The sequence below is a fragment of the Geotrypetes seraphini genome, chromosome 2 (assembly GCF_902459505.1).
Source record: "Geotrypetes seraphini chromosome 2, aGeoSer1.1, whole genome shotgun sequence".
Lineage (NCBI taxonomy): Eukaryota > Metazoa > Chordata > Amphibia > Gymnophiona > Dermophiidae > Geotrypetes > Geotrypetes seraphini.
The window spans coordinates 365923702-365942032 of record NC_047085.1 but is presented as its reverse complement, the minus strand read 5'-3'; the positions used below and the strand labels follow the sequence as shown (position 1 = coordinate 365942032).

The 18331-nt window shown below is 47.8% G+C and overlaps 1 protein-coding gene across 4 annotated transcripts in view; it reads left to right on the top strand.

Moving 5' to 3' along the window:
* Positions 1-17653, top strand: part of NT5C3A (5'-nucleotidase, cytosolic IIIA) — a 105153-nt gene extending 87500 nt beyond the window's left edge. For all 4 annotated transcript variants that reach the window (XM_033930596.1, XM_033930594.1, XM_033930597.1 and 1 more), the window contains 3 exons: positions 5011-5173; positions 14307-14507; positions 17065-17653. In XM_033930596.1, coding sequence (XP_033786487.1) covers positions 5011-5173; positions 14307-14507; positions 17065-17166 — 466 coding nt within the window. In that variant the 3' untranslated portion in view covers positions 17167-17653. The remainder of the gene's footprint in view (positions 1-5010; positions 5174-14306; positions 14508-17064) is intronic.
* Positions 17654-18331: the final 678 nt, after the last annotated feature.

Here is an 18331-nt window from a genome sequence, read left to right as displayed (position 1 = left end):
AAATTTTACAATAAGTAACCAAACCATCAAATCCTGCCAGAACTGAGTTATTACATATTCTTTTCCACGCTGAACACCAATGAAACCAATGTCCTAATAAATCAAAAACATTCCCTCTTTAAATTCCCTCCTCCTCCCCTGCCTCCAAACCCCTGTCACAGAGACAGTTAACCCCCCCCCAAAAAAAAAAACATAGTTAAAACTCAGCCAGATCTCCAATTACGATAACTCCCAAATTTTGTGGAAAACTGCAAACCTTTCATATTTATTATATGCAGTGAATTTAGACATCAGACAAATATAATCCAATTTCACTAACTCCAATTCTAAAGAGGGCATCTGGGCTTGTTTCCAATGCCTCGCCAAGACTAACTTAGCAGCCACAAGAAAAATTTGCTAATTTATGTACCTGTTTTGGGATCAAAGGCTTAAGATGTAGTAAGCAGACCTCTATTTGCTGGGGATAGGAGATATCCAAAATGTCTCGTAAAGTATGTAACAGCTGAGTCCAAAAAGGGGTTATCTCAGGGCACGCCCACCAAAAATGTATGAATGTAGCTCGGAGGCCACAGTTTCTCCAGCAGGAATCAGGGTGACCAGGGATCATCTAAGCTAAGTGAACTGAAGTAAGATACCATTGGTAAAAATTTTTATAGCCATTTTCCACCAAAGAGGCCACCACAGAGACCTGGAATAGCCAACTATAAATACCAACCCATTGTGAAGGAGAATATGAATGCTCCAAATGCCTCTCCCAACGAGAGATATACTGTATGGCAGGATCTCTCTGGAGTAAAAAGGCACAATATAGTCTGTAGCCCTCGATAGAGCTTATTCTAAATGAGTTTCCCCCATATCAATTCCTCTCACCCGTGAGATTCCAAGAAGTCACGCAGTTGATGATAAAGAGATCTCTAGAGGGGAGATCATATTCTTTAACTAGTTCCTCAAAAAGAAGTACTCTATCTTTTACCCACAGCTGATTTAGTCCAAAGGGACAATTTAGCCCAATCTATAAAGGTTCTATAAATTTGATTAGGGGAAAAATCGGGCAAAATAGAAATTGGAGATAGATGAAAATATTTACGTTCTGAAAAAAGATGCTAACGTAAGGTAATCCAAGTATTCAGAGGCATTTTCATAAGAGTAGGAAACCCCAAAAGAAGCTGGCATAATCTATCCTTGGGCAGCCATGGAATGGCCCACAACGGGATGATAGAAATCTGTTGTTGTTCGAGTCAGAGCCAAGGTTTAATGGAGCCCGTCATCTAAGCCAGTGTTCTTCAACCTTTTTACACCTATGGACCGGCGGGAAAAAAAAAATTATTTTGTGGACCGGCAATTGTCTGAAATAGGCAATAGGCAATAGGACTGAAATTTAAAAACCCCATTTCCACCCCATCTCCGCGAGCTCAGTCCTCGCAAACCATCTGATCCCATCCGCACAAGCCTCAGTTATGATTGTATACTGAATGTATTTTATTAAAGTATAAAAAGAAACAATATTCTGTACAATTGTCATTTTAGAAATACAAATAATACAGAGCAAGGATCAACAAAACCCCTGTCTCCCCTCCCCTTCACATATATCCCCTCTACTATCAAGAAAACATAATAAGCCAAATTATTACAGAATGCTACACAGAAATATCATGCTAACAGAATACCGCAGTCACACATAGCAGGAATAGGGTTAGGGGAGTGCAACTAGGGCAACTGCCCCCCTGGTCAGAGAGAGCCCTAAGCCACTGCCTGGACTTTGCAGTCCCCAGTTATGTCTAGCACCAGTTCTAGCAGGATATATATTTCAAATCTGATATATTCTAATCACAAAATAGAAATAAAATTATTTGTTTCTACCTTTTGTTGTCTCTGGTTTCTGCTTTCATCTTCTTTTCACTCTCTTCCTTCCAGCGTCTGCCCTCTCTTGTCTCTTCAATCCAGCATCTGCCCCTTCCATCTACTGTCTGATCTCTCCCCCTTCCATATGGTATTTGTCTTCTTTCTATGCCCCCCTCCCCTTTCCATCCAGCCTATGCCCCTCTCTCCTTTTTACACAATTCATTTCAGCTTCACTGCTCTCTTCATTTTTATCTCTCCTACACCAGATCTAGCATCTTTGTCCCTCTCAATTTCCCTGCTGACCCCCCTTCCCATCTCATTCCTGTCTCTCCCCTTCCCCTCCTCTAATATCCCTGCAAGCTGTTTCCTTCCTTTTTTTCTTCTCCCTTCCCTCCTCCCCCTGTCCAGCAGTAACTCTCTTCCCTTTCCTTTCCCTCCTCCCCTCTCAGCAGCATCTCTCCTCCCTCTCTAGGTCCAGTAGCAGCTATCCCTTTTACACCATGCCCCTCAGCTTCCCAGACTCCTTTCCCTCCTCCCCTCCCAGCAGCATCTCTCCTTCTCCCTCTCCAGGTCCAGTAGCCAGCTGACCCTTTTCCCCTTGCCCAGCAGCTTCCCAGACTCCTTTCCCACCTCCCCTCCCAGCAGCATCTCTCCTCCCTCTCCAGGTCCAGTAACAGCTGTCCCTTTTTTTTTTCCCACCATGCCCAGCAGCTTTCTCCTTTCCCAGCAACTCTCCTTACTTGCCAGCACTGCGATTCAGTAAGGCAGCCTCGGGTCCTTTGTTGGGTCGCACCACCTCTGAGGAAAGCAGAAGTTGCATCATCAGAGGCGGCCCAACTAAGCAAAAGCTCCAAGGCTTCCTTCCTGAATCGCTGCGCTTGTAAGGAGAGCCGCTGGGAGGGAAGAAAGCACAGTCTGAGGCTCCCCATTATCTCTCCGGCCCTGCGCGAACTACAGCTCCTCGATCTTGCTGGTCCTGCGCGGACCGGCAGGAAATTGAAGATGTTGATTTCGCCGGTCCTGTGCGGACCAGCAGGAATTTTCTGTGGACCGGCACCGGTCTGCAGACCGGCAGTTGAAGAACTGTGATATAAGCAGCAACTATCTGTATTTAGGCTGCTTGATGATAAAGTGCGAAGTGGGAGACCCCAATACAATCCCTCTGTCTCATCTGGCATAGCAATACCTGATTTACTCTAGGGGGTTTACATTTCCAGATATAAGAAAACACCTTGCAATTTAGCAGATAGAAAAACCTTTGGGGGATAGAAATCGGCAAAGCCGTGAATAGATAAAGAAACTTTGGTAAAACCACATTTTGACTGCATTAATTTGGCCCAACCATGAGGTACCTAAGCCCTCCCAGCAATCCAAATCTGACAATACTTCTCTAAGTTTAGTTGGGAAGTTATGTTTATACAACTCTGAGATTGAATTGCTAAGGTTTATACCAAGATATCTAAGAAATAAAGGGAAATTGAGCCTGCAAGCCAGTGACCTCTTTAGGAGGAAGAGTTAAATTGGGAATCTCAGATTTATTCATATTAATTTTAAAGCCCAAAACTAAGCAATAGCCATCAAGAATGTCCAGGACCCCAAGCAGGGAAACCGCTAGATTACTCAACATTAAGAGTATATCATCAACAAATAACAATATGCGGTGATCCACCGAGTTCAGTGTAATACCTTGCAAGTTCTTAGATGACCTAATTAGGCACGCCAGTGGTTCCACCGTCAGTGCAAAATGCAAGGGAGATAAGGCACATTCCTACCTGGTGCCCCAAGACAATTCGAAAGCTTCAAGATATTGACCATTAATCTTCAAAGCTGAAAGAGGGTGGCAGTACAAGACCTGAATCCAACTCAAGAAAGGACCCAAGATTCCCACATGATGCAACACTGTCATCATGAAGGGCCAGGACACCCTGTCAAATGCTTTCTCTGCGTCCAAAGATAGAAAAATAGCAGGAATGTGGTTCATCTTTGCTGCATCTATCAGATGTAAAGCTCCACGTATATTGTCTGAGGCCTTCCTACCTAAAATAAAGCCCGCTTGGTCAAAGTGTACAACGGATACAAGCAGCTAAGTTCTTAGTATAAATCTTATAATCTGTATTCAGTAAAGAAATTGGTTGATAAGAGCTACATATCTGAGCTACATACATTCCCCAGTTTAGCTATCAGGGTAACTGCAGCTAATCTCCATGAGTGGGGGAGCACCTGACCAATAGGGTAGCCATGTAAGTAGCGAAGCTTTTATAAAGCCGATTGCCAAATTTTTCAAGCCCTGGGGCCTTTTGAGTTAGTCAAATCCTTTATCATCCAGGTCAACTCTTCCAGGGTGATAGGTTGAGAGAGAATGATTAAAGATATGGGATGACTTCCTTATGAGGAAAAGCTAAAGCAACTAGGTCTCTTCAGCTTGGAGAAGAGACAGCTGAGGAGAGATATAATAGAGATCTATAAAATACTGAGTGGAGTGGAATGGGTAGATGTGAATCGCTTTCTAAAATACTAGGACTAGGAGACATGCAATGAAGCTACTAAGAAGTAAATTTTTTAAAAACCTGAGAAAATATTTCTTCACTCAACTTATAATTAAACTGTGGAATTCATTGTTGCAGAATGTGATGAAAGCAGTTAGCTTGGCAGGGCTTGAAAAAGGTTTGGATGTTTCCTAAAAGAAAAGCCTATAAGCCATTATTGAGATGAACTTGGAAAATTACCACTGCATGTTTCTGGGATAGGCAGCATGGGAGTCTTTTAATGGAGTCTCTTTTATACTCTTGTGATCTTATTGGGGGGTGTTTGTGTCCTGGATTGGCCTCTGTTGGAAATGGGATGCTAGGCTTGATGGCAGCACTTATGTTCTTATATAAGATCTGTAAAGAAAGAGATTCAGATCATGAAAATATTTCTTGTTTAACTTTGCAGTTTGAATGTTGTCAGCTCACTGAAGATTTATATTTTCAGTTTTTCATGTTGTAGTTTATCGATAAATTAGCCAGGTATTATCACCCAATAACTTTCTACTTATCCTTCTGCTGCACCCTTTACGTAAGATAAACTGCTGAATGTGGTAGTGTTCATCCCCTAAAGCATTTACAAAAGCATTACATTTTATAACCCAGATGTCAAGAAAACCCTAAATGGAATGCTGTTTTTCAGGGAAGGATACAAGATTTTCTTTGATAGACTCAATGAGCACAATATTCCTGTGTTTATATTTTCTGCTGGGCTTGGAGACATACTGGAGGAAGTCATTCGCCAGAATGGTGTCTATCATTCTAACGTGAAAGTGGTCTCAAACTTCATGGAATTTGATGAGAATGTAAGTACAAACTGGAATGTTTCTGCCAGCCAATTTGCAGAAAGTTATGGCAAGTTCTGTTCAGCAGCACAGTTTTTGAAAATTCTCCAGTGGTGCATACTTAAAATAGTGAAGGAGGTTGTCATATGCCAACAATTATTGCATGTTAATGCTGTTAACATACATTATGTACCAGAAAGGCTAATTGCATAAATTGGGCCTTGTGGTAAATCACATTAGTGGCACTAACATGCAATGTGAATAAATGAGTCCATAATTGATAAGTTTATTCTTGTCTACAGTAGTTCACTGCCATGAACTTATGTCAGGAATGTGTATCCTGGGTTTTATATTTGTCCTTGCAGCAATATATCACAAACCCTAGTGAGTGCAGAATAGGAAAACTGGAGAAAACATAAACATACTGTGTTTGTTTTGGCATATATATGCAAGAGGTAATTTTGTAAAGCATTTTTTTGTGTGTAAAACATTTTACAGTTGCAGAGGAATATATTTATTTATTTATTTGATTATTTTTTTTTAGCCCCTCCTCCCCTAAGGAGCTCAGAATGGGTTACAAATCAGGTACTCAAGCATTTTTCCTATCTGTCCTGATGGACTCACAGTCTATCTAATGTACCTGGAGCAGCAGAGGATTAAGGGCTAGATTCACTAACCTCACAGATCCAATCTGATCCATGGGCGATCCGATCCGTGGCCGGGCGACTGATTCACAATGTGTCCTCATGCAATTTATGCTGATCGGAGGCACGCCCCAAACCGACCACACAGATCGCTGCAGAGCGATTCTGATGCATGCGCAGATCATCTGATGCATGCGCTTGCTCTCTGCTTTTATGTAATTTTTTTTTTTTACTTTTTTATTCGGGTGGAGGTGTATTTGTGGCTTCTCCAATAGGATTCTCATTTGATCCCATGCCATAAGAAGTTAACTAATCTGTTGCTCAACAGCACCTATGAGTTTATGGCTTTGATTTCTTAGGAAAATCAGATGGAGGATCCGTAATGAAACGCGTGGCTTCTGCCTGCACTCACGAGTCCATGGTTTTAACCCGCGGATTTAAAGCGGGGCAGCACTGCAGCATGTCCTGGAACAGAACAGAACACGCTGTAGTGCAGCCCGATTTAAACCCGCAGGTTAAAGCCACAGGCTCGCACTGCGGGGAAGGGCGGCAGAGAGCAGGAGAGTCGGGGCGGCAGAGAGCAGGAGATGTGCCTCAGCTGGTTGCTTACTATTTTCAGGGAACCATAGGACAGAATACTCTGGAGAGTCAGCAGGGACATGAGCAACTGGTCCTCAGCAGACGCTTCGGATCTTTTCCAGATAAGCCCCGCCACTAATGGAAAAAGTGGACGCGCTGAAAGTTAAACCCCGCCACCTTTTGCCAGCGCACGCAACCTTAACCAGTGAAGTTCTCAGCACAACGGCCCCACAACGCGGCGCGATGTGTATAAAGTAAAGTGGGGGGTTCCCCCCCCACGTCCCCCCCGTCGGAGCACCCAAAAAAGATTATAAAAAAGAGGATATGAAACTTAACATAACAGCGGAATCTGGATAGGCCCGCTACCTATGTATATATCACACCCTTACCCCCTCCCCTACATTATCCCACAAAATACTCAACACTAATTATGGTAAAAATTAGCCGCAGCCCAGTTTATTGGTCATAACAGGTTATTAAATAACATAACAATGTATAAACAGTATAAACATCATAAAACAATTATTTCGAGCTACTGTAATAAAACAGGTTATGCCCCCCGACCCCGCCATGAAGCAAGAATCTGGGGGGGTGGCATGTCCCCCACATGCCCCAGTAACCCGGGTCACCTGACCCACCAGGCACGGCTCCCAGCCGGCCCACCGCTCATCACCTGATGAGCCCAGCCAGTAGCTCGAGATACCGCCCAAACTATCCCAACGCACCCCTCTCTACCCAAAACCCAAGGGTGGGCGGGCGGGAAAGCCGTCTCGGAGGACCAGAAACGCCCTTAGTCCTCCGAGGCTCAACTTATAAACCCTCCCCCCTCCCGACGCCCTCCGCGGCCGCGGCTACCAATGGCAGGTCTTCCCAGCGGCGGGCAGACCTGCCGACCAATCCCCTGCCTCCTATTCCCCCCTTACGGTCCCGCGTCTCCGACGGGCTACCACGCGGGCCTCCCAGCTCCGCGTTAGGTACGCCCGTCGAGACGAGCTCTCGGGCTGCCTATAACAGCGGAATCTGGATAGGCCCGCTACCTATGTATATATCACACCCTTACCCCCTCCCCTACATTATCCCACAAAATACTCAACACTAATTATGGTAAAAATTAGCCGCAGCCCAGTTTATTGGTCATAACAGGTTATTAAATAACATAACAATGTATAAACAGTATAAACATCATAAAACAATTATTTCGAGCTACTGTAATAAAACAGGTTATGCCCCCCGACCCCACCATGAAGCAAGAATCTGGGGGGGTGGCATGTCCCCCACATGCCCCAGTAACCCGGGTCACCTGACCCACCAGGCACGGCTCCCAGCCGGCCCACCGCTCATCACCTGATGAGCCCAGCCAGTAGCTCGAGATACCGCCATAGGGGCCAGTAAACCCTTACAGGCCCCCCCCCCCCCAATGAACTGAGCTGCGACTAAGATAGCGCCCAACGCTCACAACCCGACGAGAAATCGTCCAACAATAAATCCCAGCCCACGTCCGACAAATGTACCCGATCCCTCGCAAACAAACCTAAACAGGACACATCCACCCAGTCGTGTCGTAGTTGCACCCCCTCCCTAGACTCCACCCAGCGCCCCACCTGACGGTTAACCTTGCACAAACCCCTGGTCCATCTCCTGGACTCCAGCCGACGTGGTCGAGGAATAATGTCCGACCACAGCAGCGTCGTGCCCGGGAACCATTCCAATATTATCCGAAGATCCCCTAGAATAGTGTCAATCAGGTGCTTCCCCGTCTGAGAGTCCACGTCGTTACCCCCCAAATGCAGCAGCAGGATATCCGGACGACGAGGGCGACGACGGAAGTCAGCCAGCAACGGTAACAGCTGATGCCACCGCATACCCCGCTGACCCCACCAGGACACGCGAATGCCCAAGTGCTGCAGACCCAAGTGCTGACCACCAGGCCGGATCGCGGCACGCTCTCCCGCCCAGTGGACGAAGGAGTGCCCGACAATCCACACAGTACGCTGTCGCCACACCGCATCTGCAAGGCAAACCCAACAATCAAATCCAGTTCTAGAGTAAAACGCTTAACCCTGGTTAGTAAAGTGTCAGACCCGAGCATGCACCAACCAGCTACATCCACCCACTCCCCCGAAAACAAGGTACCCCTCAGTGGAAACATAGGCTAAGCTGCCCCACCTAGATCCCTCCTTGATCTAAACCTCGTGCAATCCCGTGAGGCCGGATGTAACTCCTATAACAGTCCGATGACCAACGCCCTAACCGTCGAATCCCCTCGCCGGGCACCCCAGCCAGGAAGGCGCAAGTGGCAGCCCCAATCCTAAATGAATGAGTACCAAAGTGCGCTGGGTCCTCGCCACATCGGCGCAAAACTAGACGCAGCACTGCTAAGAACTGATAACGTGTAAGGGGCCCGCCGTCTACGTGCAACAACAAGGCCAACCCCAAAGGAGGACGAACCGCCATATAGGCGCACAGAGCCGTAACCGGGCAAGTAACACCATTTATCTTATTCAAAACCACCGTACGGCCCCTGCCCAGCTGGTCCGTCTTAGATCTGGCCAGATATAAACTAACTGTACTGTCGCCGCACTGTACAAGCCGCAATAAGAGGCCACGCGCACCCACAGTATCGGCAGGATGCACCAGTAGCTCACCGACGCGGAAAGCCCCGAAAAAGGCAAGCGAAAAAGCAGCAGTGAACAGCAGCACCTCGTATCGGGACCGAGCCACCGCCGGCAATTCCACGATCAACCTTGTCAATAAGTCGTGAGAAATTGGCTGCCGAGCATCGGGTTGTCGCGGCGCAATCCTAGCCATAGCCGTCAAAAGTCTACGCACTAGGAAACCCGAGGACGGACAACGCCACCCCAAGGCCCTAGAGAAGAATGTAAAACCAGCTAAATGGCCAGCCACGACTCCCCGCGAAAAACCAGCACGATGCGAATCCAGCACAAATTCCGCCAGCAGGGTCTCGGATACATGTCCCGGGGACCAATACCGGGAAGACAGGAAGGCGAACAATCGACGGAATCCAGCATTGTATCGAGTCCAGGTGGTAGGAGCCACCGACTGTCTCAGCAAGTCCCAGAGCCCTTCCCGACCAGGCTCCATAAATGATCTGGCATCTGCAACCCCCGAGGCTGCGCGTCTGGCGCCAACCGACGAAACTGTGAAAAATTAAAGCGAGAAAGCGCGTCAGCAATACAGTTGCGACTCCCTGGCACATGCCTAGCCCTAATGTATAAATTGAGCCGCAAACAACGCAGAACGATCTCACGCATCAACTGATTAACCTGCAAACATTTTGCGGCATGCCGATTGACGACCTCCACAACCCCCATATTATCACACCAAAATAGCACGCGCTTATTACGCAGCCGAGCCAGCCAAAGTTCGCAAGCGACCAGAAGCGGGAAAAGCTCCAAAAAAGTCACATTACGTGTAACACCACTCCGCTGCCAGGCAGCAGGCCAAGGCGCAGCACACCAGTCCCCCTGGCAGTAAAGGCCGAAACCGAGGCCACCTGCCGCATCAGAGTAAAGTTCCAAATCCAGGTTAGACAACTCGGGCTGTTGAATCGGCAACGTGCCATTAAACCGCGTGAGGAACCCGACCCACATCCTAAGATCCGCCCGGATACCCGCAGATATACGCACGAAGTGGCGACGATCACGGACGCCTGAGGTGGCAGCAGCCAGTCGTCGAGCAAAAGTCCGCCCCATAGGCAATACCCGACACGCAAAGTTAAGAGATCCCAGCAGTGATTGAACGTCTCTGAGGGTAGCCCTGCGGGACTCGGCCAACCGAGAAATCTGCAACAACAGAAGTTGTACCTTGTCCAGTGGCAACCTGGTAACCATTGCCACGGTATCAATCTCAATACCCAGAAAAGTAAGCACCGTAGTTGGGCCCTCCGATTTATCTGCCGCCAACGGAATACCAAATGCAGCAGCCACGCTTTCAAATGACGCTTTTAAACAAGAACACACCGCAGACCCCGCCGCTCCAACAAAGAGAAAATCGTCCAGATAGTGAACAACTGAATCCGCCCGTGCAACGCGTACCGTAACCCAGTGCAAGAACGTACTAAACATCTCAAAGTAAGCGCACGAGATGGAACAGCCCATCGGTAAACAACGATCGTAATAAAACCCGCCCTCGAATCGAAAACCCAGCAACGGATACGAGGAAGGATGGACAGGTAACAGCCGGAAGGCAGACTCAATGTCCACCTTTGCCAGGAGAGCACCACACCCAGCCTGTCCCACCAGACGTTGCGCACAATCAAAAGACGAATAGCGAACTGTACACAGGTCACGAGGAATGCCCTCGTTGACCGATCGGCCCAACGGCCGGGACAGATTGTGAATCAAACGGAACTTACCAGGGTCCTTCTTAGGAATGATAGCCAACGGGGAGACCATCATAACCAAGAAAGGCTGCTCTCGAAAAGGCCCCGCAATGCGCCCAAGTCTAGCCTCCTCTTGCAATTTTGACCGAACCACCTCCCGCAGGCTATTCACGGAGGATGCGTTAGGAACCCGCACCGAAGCCACCGGCTTCTCGTACGGTATAACAAAACCCTCAACAAAACCCTTCTCCAAAAGTACTGCAGCCCTCCGATCACTATAACAGCGCAACCACGGCCGGAGGGCCCCCACCTTAATCGGAGTGGGGACCCCAGAGGAACCCACCTCATTTTGCTGCCCCTGAGGGCAAGGCCACTCCCTTTTTTGGGCATTTAAGCGCTGAGTGTCCCTGCCCACACAGAGAGCAGGCGTGCCGGAATTTACAATCCGGAAAGGGGCACGTCGCTTTGTTGAACTTCCAGCATAGGTCATTCCCTCCTCCAGAACCCTGACCCGATTGCCCTGCTCCGGACCGAAAGGAACGGTACCCACCCGTCGAACCTTGCTGCATCGATCGAGCCGCAACACTCGCCGCAGCTCCCCCAGGTCTAGCCATATTCGTTAGCCATAAATTGATATCTTGAGTACCCCAAGACATGTGCTTGTTTTCTTCCATCTTATCTCGAAAGGCCTCGTCATAATTGAGCCAGGCCCAACCACCGAAGCGCTGATAAGCGTCAAGCACAGAATCCATGTACGCCAAGAGCAGGCCATAATCCTGAGGACGAGCCTGGCCCCATACGCTGGCCAGACGAAGAAACGCCCGCGTCCAGTTAACCATATTACGGGAGACCTGACCCGATTTAACCTTGCCCTCTTCCTTCTTAACCTTCTTTTTACTCCTGCGCGTCCTGCCCTCTAAGAGCCGAAACACATCAATGCACGCTCGCTTTTTAATTTTTCGACGCAACCTTCTAGGAACCTTCTCCCATAGCTCGGTGAGCGCCACCAATGCCGGAGCACCCCTATCCTGACTCTCTTGCCTCGCCTGTTCGCCCAACGCCCTCGACCGAGACCGTGAGGAAGACGAAGAAGCAGTGGAGGTTAAAGAAGAAGAAGACGAAGAAGAGGAGGAAGCCCTAGCCCTCCGCTTGCGCTTGCGCTTACCCTTCCCATTCCCCCTACCCCGTTCCCCACCCTCGACAGCCTCTAAGGCCATGTTACCCATGTCCTGTGCTCCTCCAGCGATGATCGGTCCACTCGACCCTCCAGCAGCGCCATCCGCAGCAGCTACCATGTAAGGACCCCGCTGTCCGGACATCGCCGATATCCCTCCGCCAGCAGCGCCGTCCGCAGCAACCACACGACCAAGTCCCCTCCGTCCGGGCTCCTCCGTCTGAACACCACCGGATCTCTGTACTTGCTCCTGGAAGGAGGTGGCCGCAGCTTCACGTCCTACCGACGAACCAGCGAAGACCTGCGAAGACAAACCAAAACCAGGACCAGACAACTGCACAGCACCAGAAGGAGGAACCCCAAAAGGACCACCAGCACCCCCCACTCCCCCAAGGGCCCACCAATCCGCAGGACCGCCGCCACGACCCATCCCACGGCCCCACGCGGACGCCGGATCGAATACTCCAGCGCCCCCCATCGGCCAGGGCACCGGACTCCAACCCGCACCCCAAGACCCCGAAGCCCAGGGAGGCCAGAAGGAAGAATGAACAGAGGGCAAGCCGATGCTCTGCGCAGGCGCAGAGACACCCACGCTCAAACCACCAACAGGATCTCCCAGGCCCCCAGCACCGACCGTCCCAGCACTTGCCGGAACCCTGAACTGCACTGCTCTCTCCGTTGGGCCCGCAACCGCACCCCCGCTCTGTAAGTGGTCACCGGTCTGGGGAAGTGAAAAATCCGACACCACTGTTGCAGTATGCAACACATCCGGCTGACTCACGAGATCAGCACGTGGCTCAGGCCCAGCCATGCTATAAACCTCCCCCGCGGTCAGCGATGCACGCCCAGACTCCGCCACCACCCTCCCCCCGACAGAACCACCGGACCTCACCACTTTGCGGGCCCTCCCGCCGGACCGCGCGATTTCCAACGGTCCCCCTCCAGCCCCCAGCGCAATGGACTCCCGGGCAATCTCCCGAGAACGCCTCGGCGGCAGGGAACGCTCCCGGGTCGGCACGGTACTCACCGGCTCTTCCTCTTCATCAAAGGAGCTCCCTGCTGCGAAGGAGAGCTCGACCGCACCGGCACCGGAACCCGAACCCGACTCCATGCCGCCAAAGCCGTCTCGGAGGACCAGAAACGCCCTTAGTCCTCCGAGGCTCAACTTATAAACCCTCCCCCCTCCCGACGCCCTCCGCGGCCGCGGCTACCAATGGCAGGTCTTCCCAGCGGCGGGCAGACCTGCCGACCAATCCCCTGCCTCCTATTCCCCCCTTACGGTCCCGCGTCTCCGACGGGCTACCACGCGGGCCTCCCAGCTCCGCGTTAGGTACGCCCGTCGAGACGAGCTCTCGGGCTGCCTATTATAAAAAATTAGGATAAACTGTCGACCATTTTTTTAAGGGCTCCGACGGGGGGGGGGGAGTGGTTTCCTTTCTACAAATCGCGCCTCTTTTTTATAATTTTTTTGGGGAGGTGAGGGATAACTTTTTGGAAGGGCTTATCTGGAAAAGATCCGACGCTTCTTTTTTGATTGGCCAGCCCGGTCCGAGGAGATTTAATCCAACATGTTTCACAGGATTGCTTTTTCAAGGGTTCTCCCAGAGCTGTCAAAAGCCATCTAAGCTCTCATGGGATCAAGTGCCACCATTTTCAAAGATGGCGACATAGAGATAGGAGCAAGTGGGCATCGCATCATTAAGACACAGGGGTCTGGGGGGGACCTAGAGAGGAAAGGTCATGGATGAGGGGGAATTACCAGGAAATTATTTTAAGTCACAAGAGGGGAGGAAGGGGTTCCACCAGACACCAGATATTTTTATAGGTAGGGGCAAGAGGGCTCAGGTCGGGGGGGGGGCGAGGAGTTGCCATTAAAAATCATGAATTTTTATTTTTAAGCTGTTGGAACATTTCAGGGGGTGAGAGGGTACTGTTGGACACCATGGAATTTATTTTAATATCTGTAGGGGAGGGATTCAGATGAAGTGGGGAGAGGGAGATCAGAGATAATCAATGCAGACTACTGGCAACTTTATTTTTTTATATCCTCTTTCCCCTCAGTGCCTGAGCCAATCAGTACTCGAGCACTAACAGGAAAGGGACATTTTGCAATAAGCCGTGGATTACTGCTGGCAATTTTAATGCAGAAGTATTTGCATGTTCATTGCTTACAGCATACTGCAGTACTTTTTGGTTGCTAATTTTGTGGTAGAAACCACTAGGTTTTCTGCATCAGTCCCTACTTTAAACAACAAAAGATAGTGCAGACATGGAAATTTGAGAGATCAGACAAAGAATAAAACATGTGATTTCTTAAGATTCATGTTCACCTTTGGAATACTTCTAAGTATTGAAAATGTAATTGTTTTACTTCTTGCTTATACAAAGTTAAGTGAACTTTTTGACATTTGACAGGGTTTATTGAAAGGATTTAAGGGTGAATTAATCCATGTTTACAACAAACACGATGGTGCTTTGAAGAACACAGAATATTTCAGTCAATTAAAGGACAACAGTAATATCATACTGCTTGGGGATTCCCTTGGAGATTTAACTATGGCTGATGGAGTAGCAAATGTTGAAAAGATCCTTAAAATTGGATTCCTAAATGATAAAGTAAGCATTTTATTCAAACTAATTTGAGGCATGATTTTTGCTGAACATTTTAACTGCATGTTTGGGGAAAGGGAGGAGATTTTTACTCTTAATAAGTAAGCTGGCAGTCCTGGTCAGTTCCATGGTGGTATGAGAGACTGTATATTAAGGGCCTCTTTTATGACGCTGCGCTAATGGCCCCAAAGCCCATAGAGCAGGGGTGCCCAACACGTCGATCGCGATCGACCGGTCGCTCGGGAAGGCAATGCGAGTCGATCACGGAACCCATCCCGGGTTCCGTGATAGACTCATGTTGCCGTCCCGATCGACCAGCCGATCAGCCTTCCTCTCCCTGTGGTTCCCCACCGGTCATCACTTCATGCACACCCATTCTCGCTGCGTCCTTCCTTGCCCGACTGCCAGAACCCGTCTTCCTCGCGCGCCTTTGTCCCGGCGCGCTTTTGACCTGATGCCCTTGCTTTGTCCCGTAGAAAATCTTTGATAGACTGGGGGATGATGTCACTTCCTTCGGGAGAAAGCGGGAGGGAGGTCTAGGGAAGTCACGTCACTGGAGAGCTGAGCGCCGGCTGCCCCTGGCGGAATCAAGCCGCCAGACTGGAGAAAGGCGGTTCAGGAGCAGGAGGTGCTCTGCCCAAAAATGCAAGAACTGCTGCTGCTCTGGCATATTGAGCCTGAAAATGGGAAGTTGAGGAGGGGGGGGCTACGCATTTTTGTAAGTGCCGTGCTGAAAGGAGACTGGAACAGCTCTCATGGAAGGATTTATAGACTGGCTTTTTCTTTTCCTCGGCCCTGGGCGTCCGGAGATTTGGGCCTGCAGAAGCCTCGCGCTGACCAGCATTCCTCTCCCCGACGTCAATTCTGACATCGGAGAGGAATTTCTGGGCCAGCCAATCGCTGCCTGGCTGGCCCGGAACTTCCTCTCCCACATCAGAATTGAAGGGGAGCGGAACCCTGGTCAGCGCAAGACTTCTGCAAAGAAAGCTTGGGGCGGTGGTGGCTTGGAGGCCTGTTTCCCGGTAGCGGTGGAAAACCTAGTGGCTTGGGGGAGGGCAGGGAGAAAGAAACAAAGGGGGCAGGCAGGGAGACAGAAAAAAGGGGAGACAGGGAGACAAAGAAAGAAGGGAAACAGAAAGAAAGAGGGAACAGGGTGACAGAAAGAAAGTGGGCATGGAGAGAAAGAGAAAGAAAGAACAGGAGGCAGGGAGAAAAAAAGAGAAAGTTGGGGGGAGAATGAGGTCTGGAGGAGAGAAAGCATATAGGAGGCTGAAAGAAGGGAAGAAATATTGGATGCAGGAGTGGGCTGAAGTCAGAAGATGTCAGAAGAAGAAGTGCAGCCAGAGTGAAGTGAGAAGAAGTCAGAAGAAGAAAGTGCAACCAGAGACTCATGAAATCACCAGACAACAAAAGTAGGAAAAATGATTTTATTTTCAATTTAGTGATCAAAATATGTCCATTTTGAGAATTTATATCTGCTGTTTATATTTTGCACTATGGCTCCCTTTTACTAAACCTCAATAGCGGTTTTTAGCGCAGGGAGCCTATGAGCGTCGAGAGCAACGTGGGGCATTCAGCGCAGCTCCCTGCACTAAAAACTGCTATGTGGTTCAGTAAAAAGGGAGGGGGTATATTTGTCTATTTTTGTATGGCTGTTATTGAGGCGACATTGCATAGTCATTTGCCTTGACTTCTTTGAAAAAAAAAACCGGAATATGAATTATAATTAACATTTTCTCTGCCTTTCAGTGTGCTTTGTGGGGGTTTTTTAAAAATTATTTTATTGTTGGTAGATCATTTTGACTTGGTCATTTTAAAAGTAGCTCGCAAGCCCAAAAAGTGTGGGCACCCCTGCCATAGAGATTTAAAGGGCTTCGGGGCTGTTGCCGCATGGCAGCCGCTAGCACGGTGTTGTAAAAGAGGCAGCAAGACTTACAAACCTCTGTCTCATTTATGTGAACGGTTTACTGCGAAAAGCATTACTGTATGTAGTGTTTTTGGTGTGTTTGGAGTGTTCTTTTTTTTCCACTTTCTTCATCTTTATTTTACTTTTTATTTCTTATTTTTTATTTTAAATACTTCTGATTCCTTATTTGCCTCTAGGATTGCTAATTGGATTCAGATTTTCAGGACAAGCTGCATAGATTTATAGCCTTGCCTTACAAAAGGAAATCAATAAAGGTTTCAGAACTACAAGTTCATGTAGGCTGTAGAGTAAAACCAGGACAGGAGTTGGCAGCCATACTTAGTTCTTTCTCCCAGCTTCCTTTATCCTTTTCCTTTTCCTCGTCATCTTAACTCCTTTAGCTGCATTCTCCTTCTCCCCACTTCCATCTATTTCAATGTCTGTTTTCCTCTCTCCCAGGGGCAGCAGCAGTTGTCCTTGGACTCGTAGCAACAGCTCTCTCTGCAGTCCAGATGTAACTGCATTGACTTTTCTAAACATGCAGTTCTGCAAATAGCTTTCCATTACATTTTTTATTTTTGAAAATGAGGCAGCTTGAAAAGAACTTAAGAGAAAGTAATTGATTTTACATTTCTGCTTTATTTCTGTGTTATATAGGTGGATGAACTTTTGGAAAAATACATGGACAATTATGATATTGTTTTGGTGAAAGATGAAACGTTGGACGTAGCCAATTCAATCCTACAGAAGGTTCTATAAATCAAATCCTAATAAACCTTCATCTCTCCTTGTCAGAAAGGAAACAAGGACAGCTTTTTGTGACTTTTGACAAGAGGATTTTCAGCCATCTTGCCTTAGCATGGACCTGCTTTTTTAAAATCTTACTAACTAAAATATTTAATAATAATCATTTGGAAATTAACCAACATCAACTATAGGCTGCTTTCCTTAAAAATCTCACTGCTTTTTACTCTTCCTTTCATTGTAGTCAGAAAATATTAGATTTTAATTATAATTATGGACAGCCTTAATTATACCACTTAAACTCGAGTGGTCTTCAAATGGCTCTATATTTCTTTATTCCCAGACTTTGAGACTGTTTGTACAACACATACATTTTTGCATTCTGAAAGAAATCAAGGTATAAAGTTTTATCAAAATGGCCAAATGTATGTTTGAGCTTTCTGTTTTCTGTAGAGTTCAGAATTGCTCTCATAGCAGCTGAAAATAAAAGATGTTACCCTGATTGCTATTTCACATAAAAGCATGGTGTTTGTGTGCCTGTTATATCCTTCTAGACTTCAGTTCTGGTGGTGGTGGTGATTTGGGAGGGGGGTAATAAGTGAGGCTGAGGATCACTATAATAAACCACTAGCAAGCAGCATGGAATGGGTTTTCCTGTTTAAGATTTGATGGGTGATCCAGGAGATCCAAACTAGCCGTTGTTGGGAATAGGATGGGATGGTGGGCTTAATGGATTATTGCATGGCACACATTTTCTGTGTTCTTTTGGAAAGACTTGCTGCACAAGCTCTGCAGTTTGCTTCCCTCACCCAACTGCTCATAGGAAATAGTCTAGTAAATTTTGCACGTTTTCTTATACTCTGTCATATATTTTATTGCTGTATCCTCTGAGTTTCCTAATTTGTTTGTTTTGTTTTTTAATCTTTTTCTGGTTTTATTTTATTTTATGTTTTAAAACAGTTTTATTGATGACAGACATAGCAACATATCACTGACATCATAGGAACCAACTTTTTCAAAATGATTGGGGTGTTAAACCCAGTGAAAGTTATCCCAGCCCTGGACACAGTCATGGAGTTTGCTCAATATTGGGAGTGCTCAAGCATCTACAGATAAATGAGCTCTTTATATATCAACAGTCATCTCCTTTTACAAATAACTCCCCTACCCTCCCTCCCCC